Source organism: Lagopus muta, chromosome 1 (assembly GCF_023343835.1).
Source record: "Lagopus muta isolate bLagMut1 chromosome 1, bLagMut1 primary, whole genome shotgun sequence".
NCBI lineage: Eukaryota > Metazoa > Chordata > Aves > Galliformes > Phasianidae > Lagopus > Lagopus muta.
The window spans coordinates 118,987,923-119,014,867 of record NC_064433.1 but is presented as its reverse complement, the minus strand read 5'-3'; the positions used below and the strand labels follow the sequence as shown (position 1 = coordinate 119,014,867).

At 37.3% G+C, this 26,945-nt stretch overlaps 1 protein-coding gene across 3 annotated transcripts in view; it reads right to left on the bottom strand.

Annotated features, from left to right (window-relative positions):
* The window catches only part of MAP3K15 (mitogen-activated protein kinase kinase kinase 15), a 73,115-nt gene that overhangs the window by 28,590 nt on the left and 17,580 nt on the right, over positions 1–26,945 (bottom strand). For all 3 annotated transcript variants that reach the window (XM_048936490.1, XM_048936482.1, XM_048936500.1), the window contains exons 3-9: positions 24,161–24,184; positions 15,801–15,994; positions 13,376–13,544; positions 9,900–10,006; positions 1,960–2,130; positions 1,055–1,167; positions 134–293 (exon numbers count right to left, since the gene is read on the bottom strand). In XM_048936490.1, coding sequence (XP_048792447.1) covers positions 134–293; positions 1,055–1,167; positions 1,960–2,130; positions 9,900–10,006; positions 13,376–13,544; positions 15,801–15,994; positions 24,161–24,184 — 938 coding nt within the window. The remainder of the gene's footprint in view (positions 1–133; positions 294–1,054; positions 1,168–1,959; positions 2,131–9,899; positions 10,007–13,375; positions 13,545–15,800; positions 15,995–24,160; positions 24,185–26,945) is intronic.

Below are 26,945 nucleotides of genomic sequence, written 5' to 3'. Positions count from 1 at the left end.
AGAGTATAACATTAGCATTGCAAACAATTTATGATGGAAAAATCCAGTTAAATTAATCAAGAGTCTACAAGATTGTTTTACTTTGTGTATTTCCCAGAATTGGGTACTTGTGCTACAGACTTCTACTACATACCATACTGGAGGTTTCAGCTTAAATAGTTTCTCTGCTGCTTGAACTGCTTTACTAACATCATTAGCCAACATGCTCACACTGAAGAACTGTCCCACGTCCCAGTAACTGTTCATTTTTTCTAGGCTCCCTTTTCTTCCCAATAAACTGTTTAACCGTACACCTGTAAAATTTCAATTGAAACATTTTTCTATCAGTAAAACACTAATAAATTAATAAGTCTATCAATAAGTCCAATAAGATATGATTTGGCATTAGTGAAAAATAAATAAGAGCGAGTGTTCTTCAGAAAAATACAAAGAGTGCTTAATACAGAGGCTAGGGCAGAAAACATCCCCAACATGGTTGAAACAGACAGAACTCCTACCACATATGATGCTGAAAAAAAAAAATCTTGTGATATTTGCCTCCTGATTCGTAGTGTAAGCTGTGTACCTGTTTCCTTGAGATCTTCACTGACTGAAAGAAATGGGCCTACATGGAAGTTGTGTACAGAATTAGTTACTGTCCTGATAGATCTTTCCACGTGATCTCTCAGTTCAGGACAACATAAATCCTGTAGATTCTTCCCTGACATCCCCAAGGAAAGATGAACTACGCAGTGTGACTTAGCTAGCCATACAATGGGATAATCTCTGTGGTGTGGGAGAGGCAGTTCATGGATAGTGCTTAAGTCAGTCCTTGTTCCCCTCCTTCACCTGCAGCCCTTTAGGTAGACCTACTTACTAGAAAGTTGCACCAAGGCAACAAAATGAGAATTGGTACTTCAAGATCCCCGTGTTTTAGACTGCCACTGGGGACATGTCTCTAAGAAGTTTAAACCATGTTTCTATCCACACAGCCCACCTCAATAAGCATTTTGTTTTCTTCACAGGGAGAGGGGCAAAAAAAACCACGTCCATGGCTCTATGAGTGGATGCTTACCTATTTTTCTCAGTTCCATTGAGCTTTCAAACTGCTGTCCTTCAACAAGTAGTAAAACTGCAAGGTTAATTCCTGAATACAGTGTTGACTGGAGTTCAAACCCTTTGCGGTACCTGCAGAGAAGAGTCAGGAGCTCACGTCTCACTGAATAACAAATACTGCATAGTTTTGGTAGCCATTTTCAGCTATTAATTTACTGGAAGGACTAAATGGCTAGTTAGTGGCCCTGATGCATTGCAAAGAACTCTTGGAAAGAAGGAACTCGTCTTATGTTGAGAAACAAAAACTTCTTTAGTTGTATGTTAGTTGCTACTTTCTGTAGTTTTGTGAAAATATAACTTAAACCGGTTATTGCTAAACTCATACATATAATAGAACATGATTTTATTGTTTTATTCATATGAGAAAAGCAATGAAAGTATTAGTCTTCAGTGCAAGTTTTACAAATTATCTCCAAAGTGCTTTGTTTTAAAGCTTCACTCTCATTAGAGTTTACTGAGATACTGAGATAATGCAGTTATCAATATTGTTCCTTAAATACACTAGGCTTGTTCCTTAAATACACTAATACATAGAAATATGTTGTAGAGCTCCAAGGTGGGCACCATCCTTGCACAAAGGATCGACATATGTCCCATGAGCTCACTTGCTTTTTATTTTGACCCTAAAGCAGATTTTCTTTGAAAAGTTAAGTGAATCATCCTATACTCATTGTATTCACTCTGTACAGAAGCAAGAAAACATATCCAAATACCTGGTGTTCAGTAAATCACTTACTCAAATCAAACCATTAAAAAAGTAGAAAAGAGGAACTTCTGAACTTCTATATTATACAGCTCTGCTTTTCATAACTGTAAAAGCCTGAAGAAGTTTTTAAAGAAAGATTTTGGGCTTTCTTCAGTTACCATTCAATGGCATGATCTCGACTGCTGATATCTTTACAGTCAGAGTCAAGAAACATATCCTTATATATCCTTCCACATAAGCAAAACATATCTGGAGCAGGGTGATCACACGTCTGCAGGACCTGAAGCATGACTTGTAGTGCCTTCTCCCTGTCACCTGCATTATTCCTTCTGAAATCAAAAACAAAGAATAAAATTAATGACTTCAGATCTCAAACAGTAACTGCAAGATAGTAGAATAGTGTTTTTCACTGCTTACCCTGTAACTCATCCATCATTACTATGTACAGACTTCATTTACAACTACATTTGCATATTGGTTGGTTGATAAAAAACAAATTCTCCATATCTGTATTCTTATATCATGGATTCCTACTTCTAGCTCTCCTAACTACTGATTTACACCCTGAATTCCTCAATGAAAGAAAATCTGTCATCCCACGCAATTCCTCCTTGTGTAAGCAGACAGATTCTGCGGATACTCCAGTGAGAAATAAATGCCTGCTTAGTGATCATTCCTGAAAATACTCATATGAAGCTGACCATCTGCAACAGCCTGTCTGATTTTTATTCTTGAATCCAGAGGCTCCAGAGCCAGTACTTGACAATACTGACTGAGTACAGGAGAAGTCAGGTCAATACTTCTTCAGCCAAAAGAGTGATTGAGCTCAATATGGTGACTGAACTACAAGAAAAATAGAAGTTTAAAAATGACTTGTACTTCTCTCTTTATGTTCTTCATACTGAAGAAAAATTTGGAAAACAACTAGGTTGTCATAAACCTTTTTTGTCAAATATGTATCAATTGTATCAGAAAGAAAAAAAATTGATCAGTGATCAAATATAATTTCAGTTCTTTACTGTCATTAAACTGAACATTCCATTCTTTGTCTCTCTTTGTTTTATATTTTTCAGTTTAGAACTCACTATTTACTTAGAACAAACAAAACTATTTATCAGCAAGGATAAAGCAAGCAGCCTTTTTTTTCCCCTCTTTTTAATCATTCAGAAGACTTAAAACATTCACCAGTTTCTTTTCAGAACTGTTTCCAACTTTCTGCTCCTTGCCCAGGTATCCAAGAACAGGCTTAAAAGTACCATGCCTACTTTGTCAGAAATACCACCAATAACAATTTACAGTAAACTTAGTATTTGTGTGCCATGGAAGGATTAATATTTTTTGTAAACTGGCTCAGCTCCTTAGGTAACTAGCTAATGCATTAAAACCAATAAAAACACACTGCAGCAAAAAAAACAACCAAACATAAAATCCCTCAGGCTTCTATACACATTAGGCGATGAAGAATATCTAATAACAGATTTGTAGCTGTCTGTGCAGAAGTTACCTAGCTCTAATGCCAGTGGCACTGTGTAATCAATGAATATACAGATGTTATAATTAAGAAATAGACAAGAAAGTTAGGCTAAACAAGTTATCATGCTAAAGAAGAATGGATGGAAAGCTTACTCTTGTCCTGGGCAGCTCTTAAATGGGGTCTAGGAGAGGTGCAGCCAGGCTCCCCCCTTCCAGCATCGTAGGTGAATTGCCTTCACCTGTGCTCCCAGGGCTGACTCATTGCTCACCTCAGGTGGTCAATCAGAGGTTCAGGCCATGATTCAGCAGTTCCCATACAGGCATACAGTAAACTTTCAAAGCAAGTACTTGTATATTTTTAAAACATTTTTACTTCAAATTGACTGTTGCTCTGAAAGTAACACTGGTCATCTCTAATGAGCACTCAAGGACAAAGTTTATATCTTTATTCAGTTTCATGGGAAATAAAAATAAATTTAAAAGTGGGGGGTAAATCTATGGTACTGGTCAACATGCTTTAACCAAACCTGTTCTGAACTAACCAGAGTCTCTGAGACAAGTTTCACTGTTAATGTGAACAAAGAGAATCACAGAATCATTAAGATTGGAAAAAACCTTTAACACTACCTAGTCCAACCACCAACCCATCACCACCACATCCACTAACCATGCCCCTCACTGCTGCATTCACACAGTTCTTGAACACTTTCAGGGATGGTGACTCCTGGGTAGCCTGTGTCAATGACCCACCATTCTATTGGAGAAGAAATTTTCCCTAATATCCAATCTGAAGCTCCACTGGTGCAACTTGAGGCCATTCCCTCTCATCCTATCACTGTTATCTGGAAGAAGAGGCCACCTTGCCACAACCTCCTCTGAAGAGTTGTAGAGGTTTTAAATCATGTTAAAAATTTTCTGGAGAACAGGTACTGAAAGACCACATACAGTGATGGCGTAAGTCTTGTTTCCTCAGATATACCCAAACTAACTCCTTAAGTGGAGGCTACGTGAAGTGACTGTACTCATTTATTTAATAACAGTTCTATCAAACTATATTTTGTAGGGATCTTAAACTTGGCTATTTTAGAAGTAACATAGAGGACAAAGAGAAAGAGACAACATCTTGTACATATGAAAAAAGAATGACGAAAATAGACAAAAAACAGACATGAAAGAAGTTGGGTAAACAGAACTAAATTAGGCCCTAAGCTATAAGTCCAGTAGCTCCCAGTAAACAAGTGTGTAACATAGTTGTAGAATTGAGCATGTATTCAATCTTATGGTGAAACAGTAAGAAAAAATTGTCTGCTTCCACAACAAACAGACTCACCTCTGTCTTGTGTAAAAACAGGTTAAATGTTAATGATAACATTAACGTGTGTTACATATTGATTGAAACAGACTCACTTTAAAGAAAAAAATACAATGCATAAAGCAAGATTAGTTAAAATAGAAAAGTGCAAAAGTTAACTCTTCTGGATATCATAGGATAAACCTGTGCTCATAAAAGAAAGTACGCAGAGCATTTCAAAACAAGAACTAAAGAAATAGTGTACTAAAGCACTCAAAACAGAAGTAAAGGTTTCTGTCTCCGGGCAGGAAATGTGTGATTTATTGAGTTCATAGAAGGTAAGAAACAATTCTCCATTAAAGATACATTGTTCAGTGCTAATATTTTCTTAAACAACTATATATTAACCTAACACAAGGTATTATTAAAATCAGCTTAGATAGCTTTGTATTTGTTTTTATCAAATGTTTATTAACATAATTTGATGATTCTGCAATATAAACCAGTATATCAATTACAATAATATGCAAATTTAGGAAAAGTTATCACCTTCTAAAGCAATCCCAAAAAGAGAAGACTAACTGAGAGGGGAAACAAACAAACATAATTGGAAAAACTCATACTTCAAGCTACAAGCAAACTTCTCTTGTCAACATGAACATACACTGTTTGCTTATGTACAGTACCTGTTGCACTGGACCATGATGTATTTTCACTTGTTCCATATCCCACAGTTTGGGATCTGCATGTCTGCAAACAGACCTGTGACGCTTTGAAGGCCTGTTTGGCCTTGCAGTACAATGCCAGAAAAGAGATTACCATATACCCTCAAGGCACTGACTTCTATTTTTCTTACCCACTATCAATGACATGAGCTTCCCCATGCTCCCCACAGCTTCTCCAAGTAGGGAAAGCTGAAGCTCTGAATGTTATAATGGGCAGTCATGGATAGAAAGCAGAAAACGTTATCTTTATTGCAGTAAATCGGTGCATCAAGTGAGACTGATTCTGTAAAGCAAATCTCCTGAATATGAATTACAGATAGGACCATTCACTGAATTTTACCTGCTCCTTGGTTACAGGCCAGCTTGCACTGAAATATCCTGCCCCATTGCTCGTCTCCAAAATTCTCTAAGCCTCTTCCTTATGAAGCTCAAAAATAATTTGTTAGGGTTTACTTTGGTTTGTTCAAGTTTTCTCTGAGTCTCTGCTAAGGAAGAAAGGTTACAAAAGTAGCAACAGACCAGCGTTTACAGAAAAGAGAATCTCTTTGCAAATCTATCCTCCTTTTCCATTCTCAAATTTATTTGATAAACACAAAATTTACTTCTCTGTCTCAGGAAGTCCCTGAGCCATAAGCTGGCAGATGCATCCTCTTGCATAAGAATAAGATGCTGAGTGGCTAAAGAATGTCTCAGTGACTTCACAGCAGATGAGCTGAATTGCTCCTAACTGTGCAGAAATCTACACAGTGATTTCAAAAAAGTCATAATTTTTGAGAATTGAAATAATCGATTTGATTAGAATTATTTCTACATAAACTCTCACCTGAAAAAAAAAAAACAACCACTAATTAATTAATTAGAGAGTAAAGACTCACTTCACTGAGAATGCAGTTCAACTGAAGAACCTTCAATGTTCACGATAGTGGATGAAGAAACAATCCCAAATTGGTTATTGTGACTAGAACTAAATTTGCAGGCCTCTAGAGAGCCATGACAATGGAAAAAACCTAGCTTCTTTTTTCCTTGTGCATGCTGTGGATGTTTTGTGCGAACCACTTATACAAAATGAGGAACCTCATGATGTGATTTTTCTATATAAAGGTAATCAGAAAACAGAACATTTCAAACAACCCAGTGCTTTTCAATGGGAATAATTTACTTTGGCTACCATTATTCACAATTACTAACAATTTTCTACTTGCACCCTGTTACTCTCTTCCCTTGCTAATTGCTTTTTATGTGTGTATTACATATGTTGCTTGTTAAAATATGCATGCTGAGTTTAGTAACAGTGACTGCAATGTCCTCATCTTTAACAATTAACGATATAATTGCCTGGGAAAGAAACTGAAGTCTTCATATCTCTGACTTTATGCCTGGTCTGAGTTTTGTCTTACAGTAGCCAGAATCTACTCTGTTTTGAAAAAAAATATTGGCATAACCTTTGGCCTCTTTGCAAGCTTCCAGAATTTGAAATTGACTTAATGTCTGGTAGGTCCAGTTTTGCTAAGTAAGGCCAAAGTATTTATTCAAATGTAAGTAAGGCAGTCCAGAGGAGGGTGACAGAGATTATGGGGGGCCTGGAGCACCTCTGTCATGAGGAAAAGCTGAGAGATTTGGGGCTGTTCGGCTTGGACAAGACTGAGAGAGGATCTTATCAGTGCTTAATGAGGGAGTCAAGTACATGGGGCCAGGCACTCTTCCACAGTGCCCAGTGACAGAACAAGGGGCAACAGGCACAAACTGGAACACAGCAAGTTCCATCTGAACATGAGGAAGAACTCCTCTACTGTGAGAGTGACAGAGCACTGGAACAGGCTGCCCATGAGAGGCTGTGGAGTCTCCTCTGGAGATATTCAAAATCCAGCTTTGACACTTTCCTGCATAATCTGCTGTAGGAATATTGCTTAAGCAGGGAGTTAGACTAGATGATCTCCTTAGGTCCCTTCCAGACCCTATGATTCTGTAATGTACTTTGTTCCTGCTAGGCTTAGTGATACTGTGCAACATTTACCATTCTATTGATTTTAGCATTCCAAACAGTTCAAGTAAAAACACAGTTCTGTATTTTTATGAATAGACTCTGATAAACCTTCATTAAAATAATTGTTAAAACCGACAAAAAGAAAAAAGGTGGTTCAAAAGTCCCATGGAAGATGCTAAAAGCAACACTAGGCGTCATTTTTTACTTAACTGAACTTGTTCTGAGTGTTCCAGTCCTAAACTCTGGACTTTGGTCCAGCATTTTGTTCCAAGACACAACACCTTCTGTAAAGGTTGAATTCCACATTCTTTTTGATGAAAACTTGGTCATTCATTTCTTTAAAAAATTCCATAGCAACGTTTAGATTGTTCCCAGAACAGAGGTGAAGTCGTGTTGGTTAAGGCTAATGCTGAATTTAATGAAATCAGCCAATGGGGAAAGCAGGTGCATGAGCAAATCCATTTAGTCTTTGACAAGGCGTCTATTGCTACTTTCAAAACAACACTGAAGATTTAATGGCACGAAGACCATGTACTACTCAATATACAAAGATTTTTAAGATAAAGAGGGTAAAGAACTGTACTAGTTTTATTATGCACAGGTAAATAGCAAAGTTTCAAAAACTGTTGTCCAATCAAATCAGGTTTTCCTAAGGACAAGACATGATCCAATGACGACTGCAATGTCTCGAGTCAAAATATGCCAAATTCTCTTTGTTGAAACAACTTCTCAAGAGATCATAAGGATAACTTAAGGAGATTTGAATTTCAGAAGCTTTCAAAGATCAAGTCTGCAATTTTTAGGGGTTGGGGGAAAAAAAAAGGTGGAAAACCATACCATACCACTGTACAGTCAGGAAACAAACTACAACATGGTTTAAAATGGATATCATCACCAAGAAGCAGTAAACCACTACTTTAAAATGGAAGCTTATATTGTACATAAAAATTTTACACTAAAAACTCATTTTCCCTTATTTTTAAGAAACACAATGTGATAAGCATATTTCAACAGATGGGATAAATACCAGACCAAACAGCAAAATTCTCTGCCTTCATGTGTTCAGAACTAAATTTTCTGAGAGATATACCTTAGCAGAACAAGTTACAAGACTAAATAAAGGTTCACCAGCTGAGACTTAGTAATTCATTATATGAAGAGCTGAGGAGAATCAGGACACACTGCGTTCATTTCCATTCTTAGAAAACAAAACGACACACCACAACAACGTAAGCCAAATTATGCATCAAAATTAATTATTTATTCTTCTCTTTCCTAAAAAGATTTTGTCGTCATTCAAGTTCATGTTATAGTTCCAAATATAGTTTAAAAAAATAGTTAACTTTTTCCTTGAGGGGTTTGGAAATTGGAAATAATTTGGGGATTAATTTCTTCACATAAAGGCACTTACCACTGCAATCAATTCATGTTTCAGAATCGTTTTGTTTTTGTTTTTGTTTTTTTTTTTAATTGAAAACATATATTTTATACAGGGTTTATGCCTTCGAAAAAAATCTCTAATGGCAAGTTATCATAAAAGCACAGACATCAGAGTTATGTGTATTGTCAATCATGCTGTGTACTCTGAGAATACTATTCAGTAATAATCAATACTTTATTCTTCCTGATATCTCTTCAGGCTACTTGCTACTGCATCACATTGAGATGATCACTAAGCTTATTAACAAACCACCAGACCTTTTTCAAAAATCACTGTCTTCTATGAACTTTCCAACTGACATGTACTGCATTCTTTGTTCCTATGCATACAGCCTGTATATGGCTGCATGAGAATGAACTTCATCTGTAGGGAACACATTATATAAAACAGTAAGAAACTGCTTCTTGACAATGAGGAAGTGATACCTGATTCTTTTTTCTGAGCAGCAATTTTATATTTACTCCTAAGTTTGTCAAAACTGTCAAATGGTTTCAAATGGAGTTATTACCACTATCTATAAAACGTCATACATGCAGACAGAAAACCCCCTTTTTCTGGTAAGATTTTCCCATCAATGACTGCTTTTCTAAATCTGTTACTAAGTTCTTAAGACCCTTCATATGCCATCCTGATGCTGTGCAGTACCAATTTTTAGTTTAATGGCAGGTCTCAACTATAAATAACATGTGGATTTCATCTAAGCAGTTACTTCCATTAATGCATTTAATTTTGCGTGTATAAAATCTACTTTCTGATACAATCTTAATATACCTTCTTTAGAAACAGAGCGAATATTATACATATGAACTGTAGAAATGCGTAGCTATCTAGAAGAATTCAACACATATTTCTGTGCTTCCTAATCTAGAAAAGCTGAATCAGGAAATAGCCTGTATGTGCAGATTGCCTTTCAACCTTTCAAGGAAGCTGCTTCATGAATATGTACTCATAGATCAAGTAACACTTGTTATGCATCACTTCCAAATCTATTATGCTAAACTTCGTGAGATGTTCAGAATCAGACTCAGAACAGTTTCAGCCTGACCAAAACATCACTGGTATCAATGAAATCTTTCATCAGTGGCCTTTGTAACAGATCCTTATAGTCTGCACTACAGATTTAAATATAACCCCATTTGAAACAACAGCAATATAATGAAACATGCTCAAACAGCAATCCTTACCTGTTCAAAGCAAATGCATAATGAAACTTAATGTTGTGTTGATCAGCCAGGTCACATGTAGGAAGCATTTCTAGTGTTTCTACCAGCTTCACCATAGCATCATAGTCCTGGTAGGAATACAACAAAATTTAAAATTAAAATTAAAAAAAAAAAAAAAAAAAAAAAAGACAGAAATACAGAAGCTTGAGATCACCTCCAGCAGAGGAAAGTATCAGTAACCTAAAATTTATCATGACAGCTAGACAGGCCATGACAATGCTGCACCTTTTCCCCACCAACACGAGAGAACTGATTGGTGATGTCAGGATTGCAGGCTGCCTAGTCTGTAGTGGCCATGCAACAGTGCAGTTCAAACTCTTTAGCAATATTAGACAGGCAAAGAGTAAACTCAGGAAGCTTAGTTTTACGAAAACCTACTTCCAGCTCTTTGAAGAGTTCATCAATAAAACTCCCTGGGAATCTGTCCTCAAGGACAAGAGAGCAGAGCAGAGCTGGCAGATCTTAAAGGAAGATCTTAGGACACACATGCTCTCCATCCACAGGTGTATGAAGTCAGGAAAGGAAGGAAAGAGATGGATATGGCAGAAGTGGGACCAGCTGGTGAAACTGGAGAGTAAGAAGAAAATGGACTGGCAGTGGAAGCAGGGACTGTAAAATTGGGAGGAACATAGAGATACTGCTAGGCTGTTTAAGGTCAGGAAAACCAAGGCCCAACTGGAACTGGGCTTGGCAAGGGGCACAAAGAAGGATAAGAAAGGCTTCTCTAGGTACCAGAAACTGAAAGTCAAGTAGGGTGTACCCTCCCCACTAAGCAATACAAGAAAGTTCGTAACAACAAACAAGGAAAAGGCTAAGATACTCAACAACATTTTTCTCAGTCTTCACAAGCAACTCCCTTACAGACAGCCCTTGAGTGGACAGTTCATAAGGTGGGAACTAGAGGAGCATTGCCCCTCCTGATGTAAGCAAAGATCAAGTGCATGACTCCAGAGGAACCTGAACAGCTGTAAGTCTATGGATCCCAAAGAAACACATCCCAGAGTCCTGAGGAAATTAGCTGATACAGTTGCCAAGCCATTGTCAATATTTGAAAAAAAGTCGTGACAGTCATATGAAGTCCCTGGTGACTGGAAAAAAGACAATGTCACACTTATTTTTAAGAAGGGTAGAAATGATGATCCAGGAAAGTACCAACCTGTCAACCTCACCCCTGTGCTTGGGAAGATCATGGAGTTTCACAGAAGCTATGATAAAGACATGAAAGACAGAGGAGAATGGGAGATCTAGCATGGCCTTACCAAGGGAATCTGCTGCTTGAAAAGCCTTGCTGCTGTTTATGATGGCATAACTGCATCAGTGGCAAGAGAAGAGCCACTGATATCATCTATCTGGACACCAGTAAGGCTTTGACACTGTATACCCCACAACATCCTTTTCTCCAAATTGGAAGGACACGGATTTGATGGGTGGATTGTTCAATCCACAAGGAACTGGTTGTGAGATTGTGTCCAGAGAGTGGTGGCCAATAGCTCAAAGTCCAGTTAGAGAACAGTGACAAATGGTGTCCCTTAAAGGTAGTACTGGGATCGGTTCTCTTTAATACGTTCATCAAAGACATTGATAGTGGGATTGAGTGTAATTTCAGTAAGTTTGCAGATGACAACAAGCTGTGTGATGCAGCTGGCACACATGAGTACAGGATGTTATTCAGAGAGATCTAGACAGGGTAAAACAGCGGGCCCACGAGAACCTCATGAGGTTCCATAGAGCCAAGAGCAGAGTGTTGCACCCGGGCCATGGAAACCTCTGCTATCAGTACAAAGTGGGGGATGAAAGGATGGAGCACATCCTTCCAGAAAAGGACCTGAGGGTACTGGTGGATGGCAAGCTAGATTTGCCAGCAATTTGCCCTCATATCCCAGAAAGCCAACTATATCTTGGGCTGCATCCAAAGAAGTGGGGTGAGCAGGTCAAAAGAAATGATTCTGCCCCTCTACTTTGCACTGGTGACACTTTACCTGGAGTACTGCATCCAGATGTGGAGTCCTCGGTACAGACCTGAAAGTGGCCTTTCAGTATATAAAGGAGGGCTATAAGAAAGGAGACAGACTCTGTAACAGGGTCTGTTGTAACAGGACAAGGGCACATGGTTTCAAACTAAAAGAGGGGTGGTTTAGATTGGATATAAGGAAGAATTTTTTTTACAATGAGAGTGGGAGAGGCACCAGCACAGACTGCCCAGAGAGGTGGTGGATGCCTGGGGACAGTCCAGGTCAGGCTGGATGTGGCTCTGAGCACCATGATGTAGCTGTAGGTGTCTTGTTCACTGCAGGGGAATTGGACTAGATGGCCTTTAAAGGTCACTTCCAACTCAAAAGATTCTGTGATTGCATGACAGTGTCTCAGGTGACTTTCCTTAGAAGTGGGTCAATACTTATCGTTTCCTCCATTCAGCGCCAATTCTTCCATGCAATCCAGAATACCCTTAGCCATTTACCAGCACTATGAATCAGAAGCGTTGAGTCTGGCTGTTTCAAGCCTTATTGAGTGCTTCTGATGACTTACACTTCATCAGGTCACTGCAAAATTTTATTTTGCATAGCTTGTTTTGCAGAACTTCAGCTGGCTGTGAATTCATTTTACTTTTTCAGGAGGTTATCAACATGTACACTGCTGAATTGGCCAGCTCACTGAGATCACGGATGGTCTCACACTACTTAATCTGTGCGTTCAATATATATTTAAGTGTGATTACATTTCTCCAGGAAGACATTTCAAAGGAGTGCAAATGCTCACCAGAGGTGACAAAAAATGATATGGATAAGAAGCAGCAGGGGAATGTAAATCTCAGAATGAGAAGTTGGGTGATGCAGAGTGATACAGTCACCCACTGCTCTCATGTCTCATTTGTACTTGCCAAATAACCAACTTAGCTCCTGAAGGGAAAAAAAAAACAAACCAACAACTGTTGAATGGTTGGAAGTACATTTTAAAAGTGGTATCAAACACAGAGCCTGGAAGCTCAGAAATACAGTGTGTAAGCTGCATTTAAACAAAATCACACAAAAAAGGTGTGCCTACTTTTTAAATAGAAATTAGTGTTTCATTCAGTTACAGTTAACAACTTGGACACTTCTGGTCAATACATTGGTCAAAAGAAATCAATTTTATTAGTTTCCAAACTGGAAGAGAGCAAGAAGGGGCAGGGAAGAAAAGAGCAAAAATCCATTTTGCTTGGATCAGCTTTCATTATTTATATATTTTAAGGAGGTTAAAAATGACAGAAAATAAGCAAGAAAGTCTCCTAATTAGCGTCTCTTGTTCACAAGTAAAATAAATAAGAGTCTACAGCCCCTTATAGCTTAGTGGTCAAGTCAAACAGTGCAGAAATTTAGGGTCAGCTTTGAATCACTCTTTAACAAGCAAGTTGCAAAATCCCATAGTAAAATCACCTTCTTTAGTCTTTAGAAACATACCTGTATATCTCGGTAAGAAAGAAGCAGGTTTATGACAATGTCAGAAGTCAGCACTTCAGTATTATCCATACGAAGCTTAATTCTAGCCAGCTCCTTAGCCAGTTCATCTCCTTGGTACTTCTCTCTAGCCTTCCTAATATCATTTAGCAGTGTTTCTTTATAATAGGCACTGAAGAAGACAGACATGGAAAGAAGACTTTAGATATTTCTTATGAAACAGAATCATTTAGCTTAGAAAACACCTTCAAGATCACCAAGTCCAACCACCAATGTGACCTACTAAATCCTTTCACTAACCCAGGCCCCTTGGTGCCACACGTCTCTTAAATACAGTGATGGGGTCTCCACCATCACACTGAGCAGGGGAGGGCAACTATGAAACATAGCTGTATTTCTAATAAAAAGTACCATTTTCTCAGAGAGAAAACTACATCAAATGTTTCATCTAAACCTAAATTTTTCACCAGTTCATACATTCACCTTGCTTCACCTCAGTCTATTGGGCTATGTATCGATACCAGGATTTTGAGATGATTTTTTTTTTTGCCACAGTAGAACTGGTGCCTTTTTTGGTCCATTACTGACAATTACAGATACAGAACTTTGTATCTCTCTCCTTAAGAAGACAGTACTTGGAGTGACATAGAGACAAAAGATCATTGTGACGTAAAGAGGAGATACAGGATTTTATAACCAAAAGAGGAAAGAAACTTTCAAACAAAAACCAAAACAAGCCACCAAAAGCTAACCTACTCGTAGTTTGTTTGATGAACACAATGCATCATGTGTATTAAAATAAATATAATACATAACATAAAATCCAACAATAGGAGTTTCACAACTTATTTTAGTGCACATTGTAATGCCAGAGATTTGGAAGAGTACAAAACTGTATCCTGTTATCAATATCACAGTTATAAACCACCTGAACAGACTACCTAGAGTAAAGGTGATCTGCAGCAATTTATGAAGCTAACAGCTGGGAAGTTAGCAGATACCTGACAGATACTCAAGACAGCAAAGCCACGTATTCACTACTGAAAAGCTTTCAAAATACTGTCAAATGGAAGTCAGGCCTAATTCATCATGCAGTACCAATGTCAAGTTTGTATCTTCTTCCAGGCTAAAGAAAATTAGCCCCTCTTGTGTTAACCAAACCTAAGACAGATACTGTGGTGATCTTATTTGAAATATTTTTTAAAAGTATCCACATGACTTAGGAATGGAAGCACCACTTAAGAATGATTTTACACATGAACTTTTCAAACATTCAAGCTTTTGGCAAAAATGTGGGGTCATCAAGCTACATCTTCCTCCTCACTGAGATCTACCACAATAGCATTTAATTCTGTATCAGTCCAAAAGCTCTATACACCCTGAAAACTGGAGAAAATTGGCTTGACTGCAGTGCTTTAATAAAATATTACCCTTATGCTGACAAGCTGTACTGACATTCCACTCCTCTTCTTGTCCCTTTCCTTAAAGTGGGCCTGTGTTGCCTATCTGTAGCTTCCACTCCAGCACTTCTTTGGAGAAGCAGGAGGCAGCTTGTGTTTTTTCAGGCCAGCACTTTCCCAGGCACTGACCAGCAAGGTGCCAAAGAATGGCAGATCTGCTGTGAATGGTGGTGAAAGTGGTGAGGGTGTGTATGGGCAGGCATATCTATGGGTCCCAGCAGTGGAATGGGCAATGACGCAAGAGAAAACAAAACAATAACTGCTACCTCATGCTTAAGACACAGGGGAAAAGATAACCTAGAAAGTCAGTCTCTCCCAGGAAAAAAAAAAAAAAAAGAAAAAAAAAGAAAAAAAAAAGACCAACTGCAAAGTACAGGAGGGACCATCTAGAGGGAGACACTTCCGTCTCCAGCCCAAGTCCTCAAAACTCCAACAGTCCCCTGTACATGCAGCTGAACAGTATCATGTTTACCAGATGATATCAGAAGGCTAATATTAAAACAAACAAGTAAACAACAACCACAAAAAAAAAAGGAAGAGTTACTTTCTATTGCTGCCACAGATATATATACACATCTCTGTAGTGACACGAAAAGACGATCTGTGGCTTTGAGTTCTATGAAAAGGCAGTGACTTTATCTCCTGTTAGAACCTCATACCCTGTAAGTCAAACTTAAGCACTCTACTTACTGGTGGACTCACTGTGCTTACTGATATTTTAGAAAGTAACTATAAATCACTTCCTAGCATAACACGGTTAGTTAATTGCAACAGCTAGGGGACAGTGATCTGGAAAGCAGTAAAGATAGCCTCTTTTATTACTACATTAAGTGCAGTAAAAAAAAAAAAAAACAAACAAAAAAACAAAAAAACAAAAAAATCAATGCTACTAGGAACTCTGTATCTTTTCCCACAACATTAAAAAGAGAACATCAGAGGTTCTGGAAGTGAATGAATTACAAAATTACCATGATGTAACATGAACATCCTTGAGAAGGCTGATAAACCTGTCCACCAGGGGGACACAGAGTGGCCCCAAGATATTGTCCCAGTTGGGATGCATATACTCAGAAGCTCTTCTCTGGGCATCACTTTCACAGCAGAAGTAGTCAGCACAAGGGCTAACAATGTATGGAATGAAATAATAATTTCCACTGGAAGCCTAAAAGAAAAACAAATGTAGTTTAGAAAACAATTTAAAGTGGAAATACATTTGTGTAAACACAGGAATTATTTACAGTCAGAAAAAAAACAGCTTTGGGTTGGCACATAAAAAAACAGATTTAGGTTGGCACCTAAGGAAGTTTTAGTGCAGTATTTAACACAATATTTGCAAGCATTAAAATCAATGAATTTTGTACGGAAGAGTTACAAATATTAGTAAGTAATAAAAAAGAGTTTGGATCTGTTTAGAAACAGTGCAATAAAACTGTTCACCCCAGGGATGGAGCAACCACAGCTTCTCTGGGCATCTGCACCAGGGCCTCACTGCCCTCTAAAGAATTTCCTCCTAACATCTCACCTAAATCTCCCCTCTTTAAAGACATTCTCCTCTGTCCTATCATTATCAGACTGGGTAAAAAGTCTCTCCCTTTCCTGTTTATAAGCTCCTTTCAAGTACTAGAAGGCCACAGCAAGGTCTCCCCAGAGCCTCCTCTTCTCCATGCTGAACAAGCCCATCAGTCTCAGCCTTTCTTTGCAGGACAGGTGCTCCAAGCCTTTGATCATCAGAAGAGCCTCTACTGCATGCTGCCATTAAGCATCAAATATAAAATTAAAATTAAAATCCATGCCTTGAAATATCTAAGACTTTTAACACAAAAAATCCCAAACCAAAAATCCTTGATAGGCTATAGACAGTGTAAATGTGATCAAGGTCCTGAAGTGGGTGAGGAAACAGGAAATGCCTTTCAGAAAATACAGTTAAGTTCAGATTCAATTCTTATGCTCCTGAGCAAGACCATAAAAGCAGATAACTAAGACTAGAAAGACTGATATCCTCTTTCAAGCTACAACAGTTCTCCATTGTTAAAATAAAAGTAAAAACTCAGCCAAACAATGCATTCAGAGTCATTATAAGCCCCAAAGCATGGGGCAGTATAACACAGCTAATGCAGTCAGCTGCCACTGAGTATCTATCTGTTGTCACCTTGGGGATACCACGGTATCAAATGTGTACAAAAATATAACTTTCATTTTACTTCAGATCATCTAAGACTGCAGTAAAGCAGCAGCCATTTAAAGTCACTGGGTTACTGGGAGAATGCTGAGAGGACTGAAAGAATGAAGATGAGGACAGCACATTTTTACGTACATTAAGAAACTGCAAGACAAAAACAAACTGTTCACAAAAAATAACAGAGTATTCAGCTACTGAAAATATAGACAGCAAAAGCCTGTTGCTGATCTGGATTTGGAAGGATTTAGAACTTTAAATGATTTCTAATGGATAAAGATCAAGCAACGTTCATTCTTCACAAACCTTGCAGTACTGTACCTCTGTTGTAATAATACCATTACCTGTTGCAATGTTACCTCTACTTTCTATGAAAAAAAAAGTTGCAATTTAAGCAACCAGTATGTTAAAATTATTTAGTCCAAAGTTTATTCAAATATGCACTAAGTTATGTGCAATGCAAAAGCTGCTCGAGTATTATTTCTATTTTTAAGCCCATAACAACAAATTAGGTCTTCCTGCAATGGGGACAACAGCAACAACACAAGCTGAAAGCAAGATACAGCTTGTGATGCAAAGAGAAGTGCAGTTATCTCCCAAAATAGCAAAGCAATTTTCAGAAAATACTAAATGGCATGGATGAGGCATTATATTTCTCAAGTTTATCTATTTGACTGAGGCTTTTGCCTCTTTCTGGATAGCAGAATCTGTGCATTTGAAAATACATTTTCTCCACACCATAAATATTTTTACACACAGAAATCAGGAAAACTACACATATTTCAGTGTTTGAAGAGCAACCGCCACAGCTGTAGCTCCAAAGATTTGTTTGTCATGTTTGGGAGTTCATTCAGGTGGCAATGGATGCCTTTGGTACTACATGCAGAGGAAAAGATATCCTGCCTCCTGGCAGAAATATCACTGAGTAAAGCACGAAGGAAACAAAACACTGTATGCCCCTTAGAACTACTTTCCAATTTGTAGCCATTCCACCTACAAATACATATAATTTAATTGTGATAAGTTTATATCTTTGTAGTTTATATAGATCACACATTGGGTTGGTTTATTTCGGAACTATTAGCCATTTTTATCATCTTATTCAGAGAAATTTTTAGGTTTAAGAAATGTAGAAGTATAAAAATAAAAGAAAGACAGACTGAAAAAAAGAAAAAAAAAAAGAAGAAAATAGAAAAACTCTCAGCAAATAATGTATGAGCTAGCAGTGACAATTTTGTATTCAATCACAACAGTTCCAGCCACCAGAAAAAGAGCCCAAAGTAGGAACATTAAAAAAATTACAGAAAATAGCTACAAGTAAGTTGAGAAAGGAACCTGCTTTTTAAAGGAAAAGGGTGGAAGGAACTAAGGACAGAGTCACACCTTTACTGAAGTAGTTAGGCCTGCAGAAGTCATTTTAAGATGTTGGCATGATGGGCTAAATGTAGTGCTTTTTTCTTAAAATACTCTAAGTATTTTAAGGCTGTTAAAAGTGAACGTTTGACCTTGATAACAGAAACAGTTGGGTTGTTGATTTTTAATCATCTTGCTACAGTTATTCTGGCCAAACTGCCACTTTGTGACAGAGATACCAAACTAGAATTTAAGGGCTATTATTTTGAATGTGGAGTAAAATCTCTGCATCTTCAGAGAGGGAATTTTGCCTTCGCAGCTAACAGCTCAGCTATTCCACTCCAGCCATGTTGTCCTTTTTGTCAATCACTCAAGGAGCATTAAGAGTGCTCACCCTCACTTACCAAGCAGTTGGAAGAGCAACATGCCAGATGACAGAAAATGACTCAAAGAAGTCACATGCTTTGAGTATTCAGGGAGACTAATGGACTTTTATCTTAAGAATTCATCATAAGAATCCATTCGTACCTTAAGAATTTAAGTTTCCACAGTAGTAGATTTCTATGCCATCACATTCCTATCTATTTTACAATATAGGTGACTCTAAAATATCATCAACTTTTTAGAACACCTCCTGTTCACAAGTTGAACATAAGTGGTGTCATTATATAAATATTGCAAGAAAGATTATTGTAAAACAAACAATCCACACACAAGATCTAGGTTGCAAGTAACATGTACTCTGAGATTACCATTGGTGCGAAAGAAAGCATAACTTTTATAGCACCCTTACACAAAAATGCTATAAACACAGTAAGAAGATGGCATGTTTATTAAGAGAAAACAGACATAAAATGATGCATACTTTGCCTATCAGGCTACCATTGTGGTATTCAGGAGGTACTTCAACCTGAAGAAAAATTTTGTGGTTGGCAACCTACTCCAAATTGAAATAAAGCAACAAAGAGGAAAATACCACCATAAAACAGCATGAGAATCAAAACAACAGACATGAATAGAGAAACGATTAAAGAAAGAAACAATGGAGAATGAATACAACTATTTATAGTAAATCCATTTTTACAAAAACAAGAAAAATAGCAGAGCACATTGCCAGCAAGAAAGTAGAATGTAAGGTTTCTTTATTTTTCTACACATCTCCTTGTATCACCATTAACTTGCTTTAAAAGTCTGACTTCTTAACAGTGGCAGATTCATTACCTGATTAGTTATCTATAAGCCAATTGCTACAAATGTACCTTCCTTGAGACAGTAACATTTCCATAATTACTGTCATAAATTAATTTTAAAAGCCTTAGTTTTCATTATGCAAATAATAACTGTGTTATATGTAATGATCAGAAGTATTAAAAATATTTCTTACTATTTCTTCTCAAAAAGGAATAACAATCAACTCTAAGCTACTCTTCTCTCTTTCATTCTGTGCCCTTTTGAAACTCTTACCATTTCTGCTGCCTCCAACTTTTTAGTAATAAATTAATAGACAAACACCATACAATCTTTTATAAACTGCAAAAATAATTCAAATATATATATATATAAAGCCATTCTATAATACTACTTCTTCATATTATCAAATTCATACAGGCTCGTTATACTTAATTCAATCCATGGGACTACTAAGGTGGAGAATGAATCCAAGTGTCAAAATCTTTTTATTTAGATTTCTTATATGTTCACTGACTTAAAGAATTAGATATGTAATTTATACAGCTATTGAAGCTCTGAAGAGACTTGGGGCCCAATCTCAATAAAAACTGATTTTTCAACATAAAAATTTCTTTGGCAAGGATAAATTTCAATCTTGTTTCCTTTGGATCAAGGAGAAATTTGCTAACAGCTCCTCCATAGCCAAGGCATCACTATCCTCTATAATTAAAGAAAAAAGAAAAAAACCCAAACATTTAAATCTCAAAATATTTCTTTAGTTACACAGACCTAAGTAATAATAAACTTTTTGGTTTAATAGCTATCCAACTTCCCTTTAAATACCTTCTCCCTCCCCACCACCCTTCAAATTAACAGTTATTCAAACTCCTTCAGATCTACTATCAACTTATCAACTAATGAAAAATTTTCTTTATATTCTGAACTTGCTCTAATAATTTTTCCACAAGGGAAGTTCTAGCTTACATTCCCAGTGTCACATTCGAATAAACTAAACGGATCAAAACATTCAGTGCTAGAACTATTGTAAGAAGGTCTGAACATTCTGCTTCATGACTCCAGCAGTTTTTAAAACACTTCTTGTGCACCTTTTCTTCTCTCCATCTTGGACATCTTTACACATTATTCCTTAAAATTCTGTAGAGGGAGACAAAATTTCCCTACTGAGAACAAAAACAAACAAATCAAGGATATCAACAATATTATGTACCAAAATATAATAATATTCCCATGGATTTTGTGTAATGCTAAATTGGGGAAAGATTTTCTACGCAATTCAGGCTTTGGAAAATCCTTGGAATTTTATTTCTTCCAGTAAATCTGTAGTAACATTAACATCTAAAGAAACTCCAATGTGCAAGCCAGTTTTCCAGAGAGAAATGCATTTTCCTGTACCCTACAATCTGGTAGTGCTCTCAGACCTTAACCTGTCCATAACAATGCAGGAAACACATTGTTCTGTCCAAACGGACATCTGCTATCTGTGTTATCACTGATAATTTCGACAGAAGAAAGGGAGCTGTGCCCAAACTGTAAGCGAAATTAGCAGAAGGTTGTCCTCAAACCTCCAAGGAGCTCTACGGAAGGAAAACTCATGGGGCACAGGCAATATTGACTTTGCATGTCATACAAGTGCAGTTCTGTTTTGGGAACTGAACTCCCACAGGCCACAATTCTTTTATAAATCTAAAATCTAAATAAACAATAAATTATTGATTCAGAACTTTTACTAATTGTTTGTGGGAGTCAAGTAGATCTGAATCACATCCTTCAGCTTTTTTTTATCCTGGAAATCTTTGTTCCTGGACAGTGGAAGGAAGCTATAATCCTAGTTTTCCTACTCCTACACTTTTTTTTTCAGATATGAAGCAATTAAATATCTCAAGCACACACCACCACAGCTTGCCACTGTATAATTTTCACTGTTAGATCGGCTGTGCACAAGTCAACTTTCAAATCAATGCTGTAACTTTTTCTATGCATTGTTTTCAGCTTTATGTCCAGTTTCCTCACTTTTGCATCTTTCCTGATGCAGAGTTAGCGTAATATTTTCCTTGCAAGGAAAATATCAACTTTTTTCAAGACCTATCTGCTAAAAAAAAAAAAAAAAATCTCCACTAAGGACACGCAACACATTCACCTTTTCTGCATCTTTAGTGTGGTTCCACATCCATTCTATGCTGTTATCTTTTGCAATTTTGTACATGATTTGAGATTTGCAGGATAAATAGCAAAGGCGAGGGCAAGAAAACCTGAGAGAAAGATCCTAACTGCAGAACTGCATGCAGAAAGTTTCACTCTTGCTGCTGGAAAAATGGTGCAATGTGTCTGGTAGCAATCTCAATTACCTTCTTTCCTTACATGAGCACAGACACAGAGTACTGAAGCAGAAAGAGGACTTCTCTTCATAAAACCAGTAATGGTATTCCTGTGGCTACCTTTGGACTGGAGGAAGATTTAGCAGATGAAGTATCTATCCTTCTTCCAACATATCTCCACACTCCAGTGAAGAGTGCACGTAAGCTCTTTCTGCTACATCACAGCTGTGACGGAGGCATACCGATAGAAAGATCAGTTCAACCAGGAAATGTGAAAGGAAAGTACAGACTCGTAGCAGAGTATATTAAGTGCTATATGTAATAGTTAGAAATGAAACTGCAGTGGTTACATGACTATTTACCTCACCCGATGTAGTAAATTCATGTCAATTCTGTAACTACATACCTAGCACAGCAACCCTAATTAGCAATGGCCCTCCAAAAAAACTGATACAGAACTTCCGTTTGTTTGCAGGAGTCAATCTAAATGGCATTCCCCATCTTTTCCTACCCCAGAAATCCTAATTTCTGGACAGTGGAAGGAAACTACCTTCCCAGTTCTCCTATTCTTATGTGATATATTTTATCAAGCACTAAACCAGTAGCACAACTCTGGACTGCAGCAAACTACATGCCTCTCCAGACACATCTTGTGGCTTGCAAGGAGAGGAACTGTCTATTTGAAGCCAGTTCCAACTTAGAAAAGGATTAAGTTTGAACTTATTAATTATATAGCTTGCTAATCAGTTTACTGCTATTTCAGATTAAAAAACTGATTAAAAAATGCAACATGGGAGCACATTACAATAAATTTACTATCTAAGAGAATACAAATAACTTTGAGTAATATGAAAAGTCAAGAATCCATACTTGATATTTTAAGTCAGTTATTTTTTCTTCCGTATTTCACTCACAATGGTCTTTGTAATCTAAGCACTTGAAGGAAGTAGGCTACACAACTCCTCCCCTCCCACCTTTTTAGAGGAGTGATCAGGATGCCAGTTTCAAGATCCCTCCTTGCCCTTTTTGCTAACCTGGTGTTTCCAGGTCTGATGCAGGAAACTTTACCAAATCCACTTTTTCTTCTCTTCCACATGAAGCTGAAGGAGGTCCTAACTCCCTTGTGGGGAGAGAATCAGACACAAAAAAAAAAGACTGCAGGCTGCTATTCCATGGCACTAGGTTGAACTCCACTTTTGCACCACCTAAATGGTTCTTGTCACAATTCTCCCTCTGGCTCTGGAGGGGAAAGCATACACTTGTGACATCCACCAATTATGGCCTGAAGATGGAAGTAGCATTATTCACAAGGAAACTTCAAGCTGTTCTGAGGCCTCTTTTCACAGAGCTGCAGACTAGGAAATGCAGTTCCCACTGCACAGTGAAACCAGACCAAAGATATCAAAGATCACCACAACAGACAAGAAAAGGACTTGGACTTACTCAACCTGATCTATCTTTAGCCTATATACTTGCTGTAGCCAAGTATAAACTGTAACTCAAAATAAGCAGCTGTTACTCATAAGTTATCTCTTTTAGTTCTCTTCTAAAAGATCAGTTTAACAAAATCAAAAGCCATTTTACTGTTTTCATCCTGTTTAGGATTACCTCAGAAAAGAATGAAAGTATATAGGAAACGTATAAAGGTTCAAGATTTTTATGAATTCAATAGCCCTCACTATAGCAGTGTTTAATGAAAATAACCACTAATGGAAAATATAAAAAAATACATGTGTGCAAGACATTGTGGTATATTACAGTAAGCCTAAAGTAACTACTGAATTGTATCTTTCTTGAGGTTTACTTACTTATTCGGTTTTTCTTGCATTAAAGTTAAAAATGTTTTTAATTGAGGAAGGTTTTGCATTCCTCAGCAAAACCTGTGAATTTGTGAAGAAGATGGGTACACAGTGGTCAAATCTGCTTGATGTACAGCCTTAATAAGGTATCACACACACATACGTATTCATACAAATGAGTGAAAGTGGTAGAGGTAGAAACGGACTTTGAAATTCCAAGTCTACATTTTTATCTATGAAAGTACACATATAACATATCTGCTGGAACTTCTCTAGAAATTGAAAAGGAGCTCCTAAAGAAAAGTAATTTTTTTAATCTATCTTTTCTTTTGAAAGGAAATCAGTAAGATTCATTAGTCAGTACCGTGTGTAAGGAAAACAGACTTCCTAGTACCATAAGGAGCATATATAAACCTGGTAACTTTGTTGTTAGAGTTGCTTCAACTGGTAGTATTCATTTTGTGTTTTAAAATGAATGTAGATTTAATACTTACTGTATTTTTCTGAGATACCATATCCTGGAAAAAAAAAAGAGAATAAAAACAGTCATTTTTACTGAGAATTATTATGTCCAATAAAACTAAATGGTAGGCACCAACTAAATGTGCACATGTACAAATGTGTTCTTCAACTCATAACCTCCTTTTACTGCCATATCAACTTCCAAGTAAAGGGCAATGTCAAAAAAAATCTCCATAGTTCAGTTTCAGAAAGAGTTAATGATTCAGAGAATAAACCTACTTAAATCAGTGCTCAGAAGATAAAGAAAACTTGTACTTGCCAGTAACTGGAGTTTCTCAAGCGGGGCACTCCATAAGCCTACTGGGCACTTGTGAATCAAAAGCATTTAAAGCTGGACACTTTTTCTCTCAAAGAATATCCTGAAGATACCTAGGCTCCTTTCCTACCTGGATGGGCACAGCCCAAAACACTCCTGCACCCTAGTTTTTCTGACCCTGAAATCTAAAGAGAGAGATTGAAACCATGAGGAGGATGACAATTTAATGTAAACCAAACCTCAAAGATCTCCAGCTGTTGGTGAGTAACCTTCTCCTTCTTGTGGTGGCATGCATGTCCAGTAAACAATGCTTGGTGAAATAAAGAGATCTCCAGATAAGCTACTTTACAAATGTTAGAGGCAGACTTGTTTCTAAGCAAGGTTAATTACTGAAGTAATTTAACTGTATGTGCTCTGGCAATTTAAGATCATTCTCACTCAGCAACTTCACACATCCGACAGCCTCAAAACCACTTGCACAGAAATGACGGTGCTCATGTATACACCATCAGACTGAGCATTACTAACGGTCTAAAAGGTTTAGTTCCACAATGATGAACCTCCTGAAATCCAGCCTTTTTATTATGTGCTTAGAAATAGGTTGTTTTGGAAAGAACACTGAAGAAATTGAAGATACAACTCTTGGGAGAATTTCAAGGATGTGTTCTATGAAGTAAACTAAATAGTCAGGCTGCCTGAACTTCACAGCTACTCCAGCAGGAGTAACAGTAAGAATACTGCCTTCATAACAGCTAGGCTGGACACTCTTATTGGGCATGTAAAGCAACCCAAATCCAAGTAGAGTAATATATTCCTAAAAGCAAAGGGAAAAAAAACTGGCTAAATTAGTCAGAAATAACAGATAGTCAACTATTCACATCAAGGTATCTATACCTAACGGAATTACTGATTAATGCAAACTCTTTAGGGCAATAAAATATTAAAAAAAAAAAAAAAAAAGATTGAAGGCTTAGTCATCTGAAAGAAACACCTGAAAGAAAAGCTAAAAGTAAACAGGTCCTTACCTAAGCAAATATCTCTAATAAAATTTTATCTTCTATTGATAAAAACTTCTCTCTAAGGAAAAAAAAAAGATGAACTCTTCTGAAAACTATCTAGCATCTAAACCACGAAATGTGTCAAGAGATCACGAAATGTTCTTCCCTGAAGGATCCCAAGAATAATCCCTATCTACCTTCTGAAGTATTCCTAAAACAAAAAGTATATTTATATATTTGAATGGTATTCAACAGCAAACTGGAGCTCGATTGCAAAAGAAGTATCAAGAACATCAGAATAGGACAGAACCATATCCCCAGTATCCTGCTAAAACTACCCTGGTGTTCAACCAGATGATCTCTTCAACTTGTTTCCAACAACTCAAATCAATTAATCAAGTAATTTTGATCACTCAGTAAGGTATGCCAGGGGATCGTTGACCAACTTGATTATACAAATGACTATGAGATAAGAGATACAGCAGGGCTCAGTGTCATTAGCAGAGCTCCCATGAGAAGAGAAATTAAGAGAGAGAACAGTTTTTCCAGCCCTATGTGATGCAGTCGTACTCCAGTGTTGTGAGGTCCCCAGGCTCGTACTTGAGCTTCACACTCTTCAACAAAAAGACCCAGAACTGACACTTCCAAGGTCTGCAAGCTCTGGCAGTGAACTGTTTGAAGACCTGGCCCACAGACAGATGCGAGTCTGGAGGTCATTCATCCCTCCAGTTACGGAGCACATGCTTGCATCCGCGCTTGGCACAAAGTGCAGAAATCAAAGCCGTTCACCTCATTAGGTGGAGATACGTAAAAGATGACTAGTTTGGGCTCCCCAAACTTAGGCACCTGCTGAGGAGAACCAAGATGATCACAACTCCTGAGATACAACGTAAGACAAGGATTTAAAAAAATGAGTTAATAAAAAACAAAAACTGCAGTCAGGTATGTTTTCTCTGCAAGAGGAAAAGTTGTATGCCTGCCCTTAAGAAATTATTAGAGCAACAAAGGGGATGCAAGTATGCCTTGACACATATTTGTTGCATCTCTTTGAGCAAAGGGTGTGAGAGGTCTTGTGACTTCAGATTACACAAAATGTGAATGTATATGTGGAACACAATTGCAGAAAGGAGTAGATTCAGAGTAAAACTGAAGACACTGAAAGAAAAAGAAGCTGTGACAGGACCCAGCTTTTAACACAGTTAACATTCAACTAAATATTCTTATTTCACTGGGAAAGGTTGGAGAATTCCAAGATAGATTTTTGGATATCAGTGGCATGAAAAAAATGTTAAAACCATAAAAGGCAATAAATCAAAAGAAGAGAAAAACCTCACACAGCATGAACAACACTGTTCTCAGTGAAAGTAGCAAGAAAAAGAATGATATTATAAGAATCAGTAAGTGGTAGTACAAAAGAGTAATCTAAATGTGAGCGAAACCAAAGAGAACCTATGCTGTGAAAGAAATATCCCATTATAGGATTTGCAGCCAGAACAGTCTTAA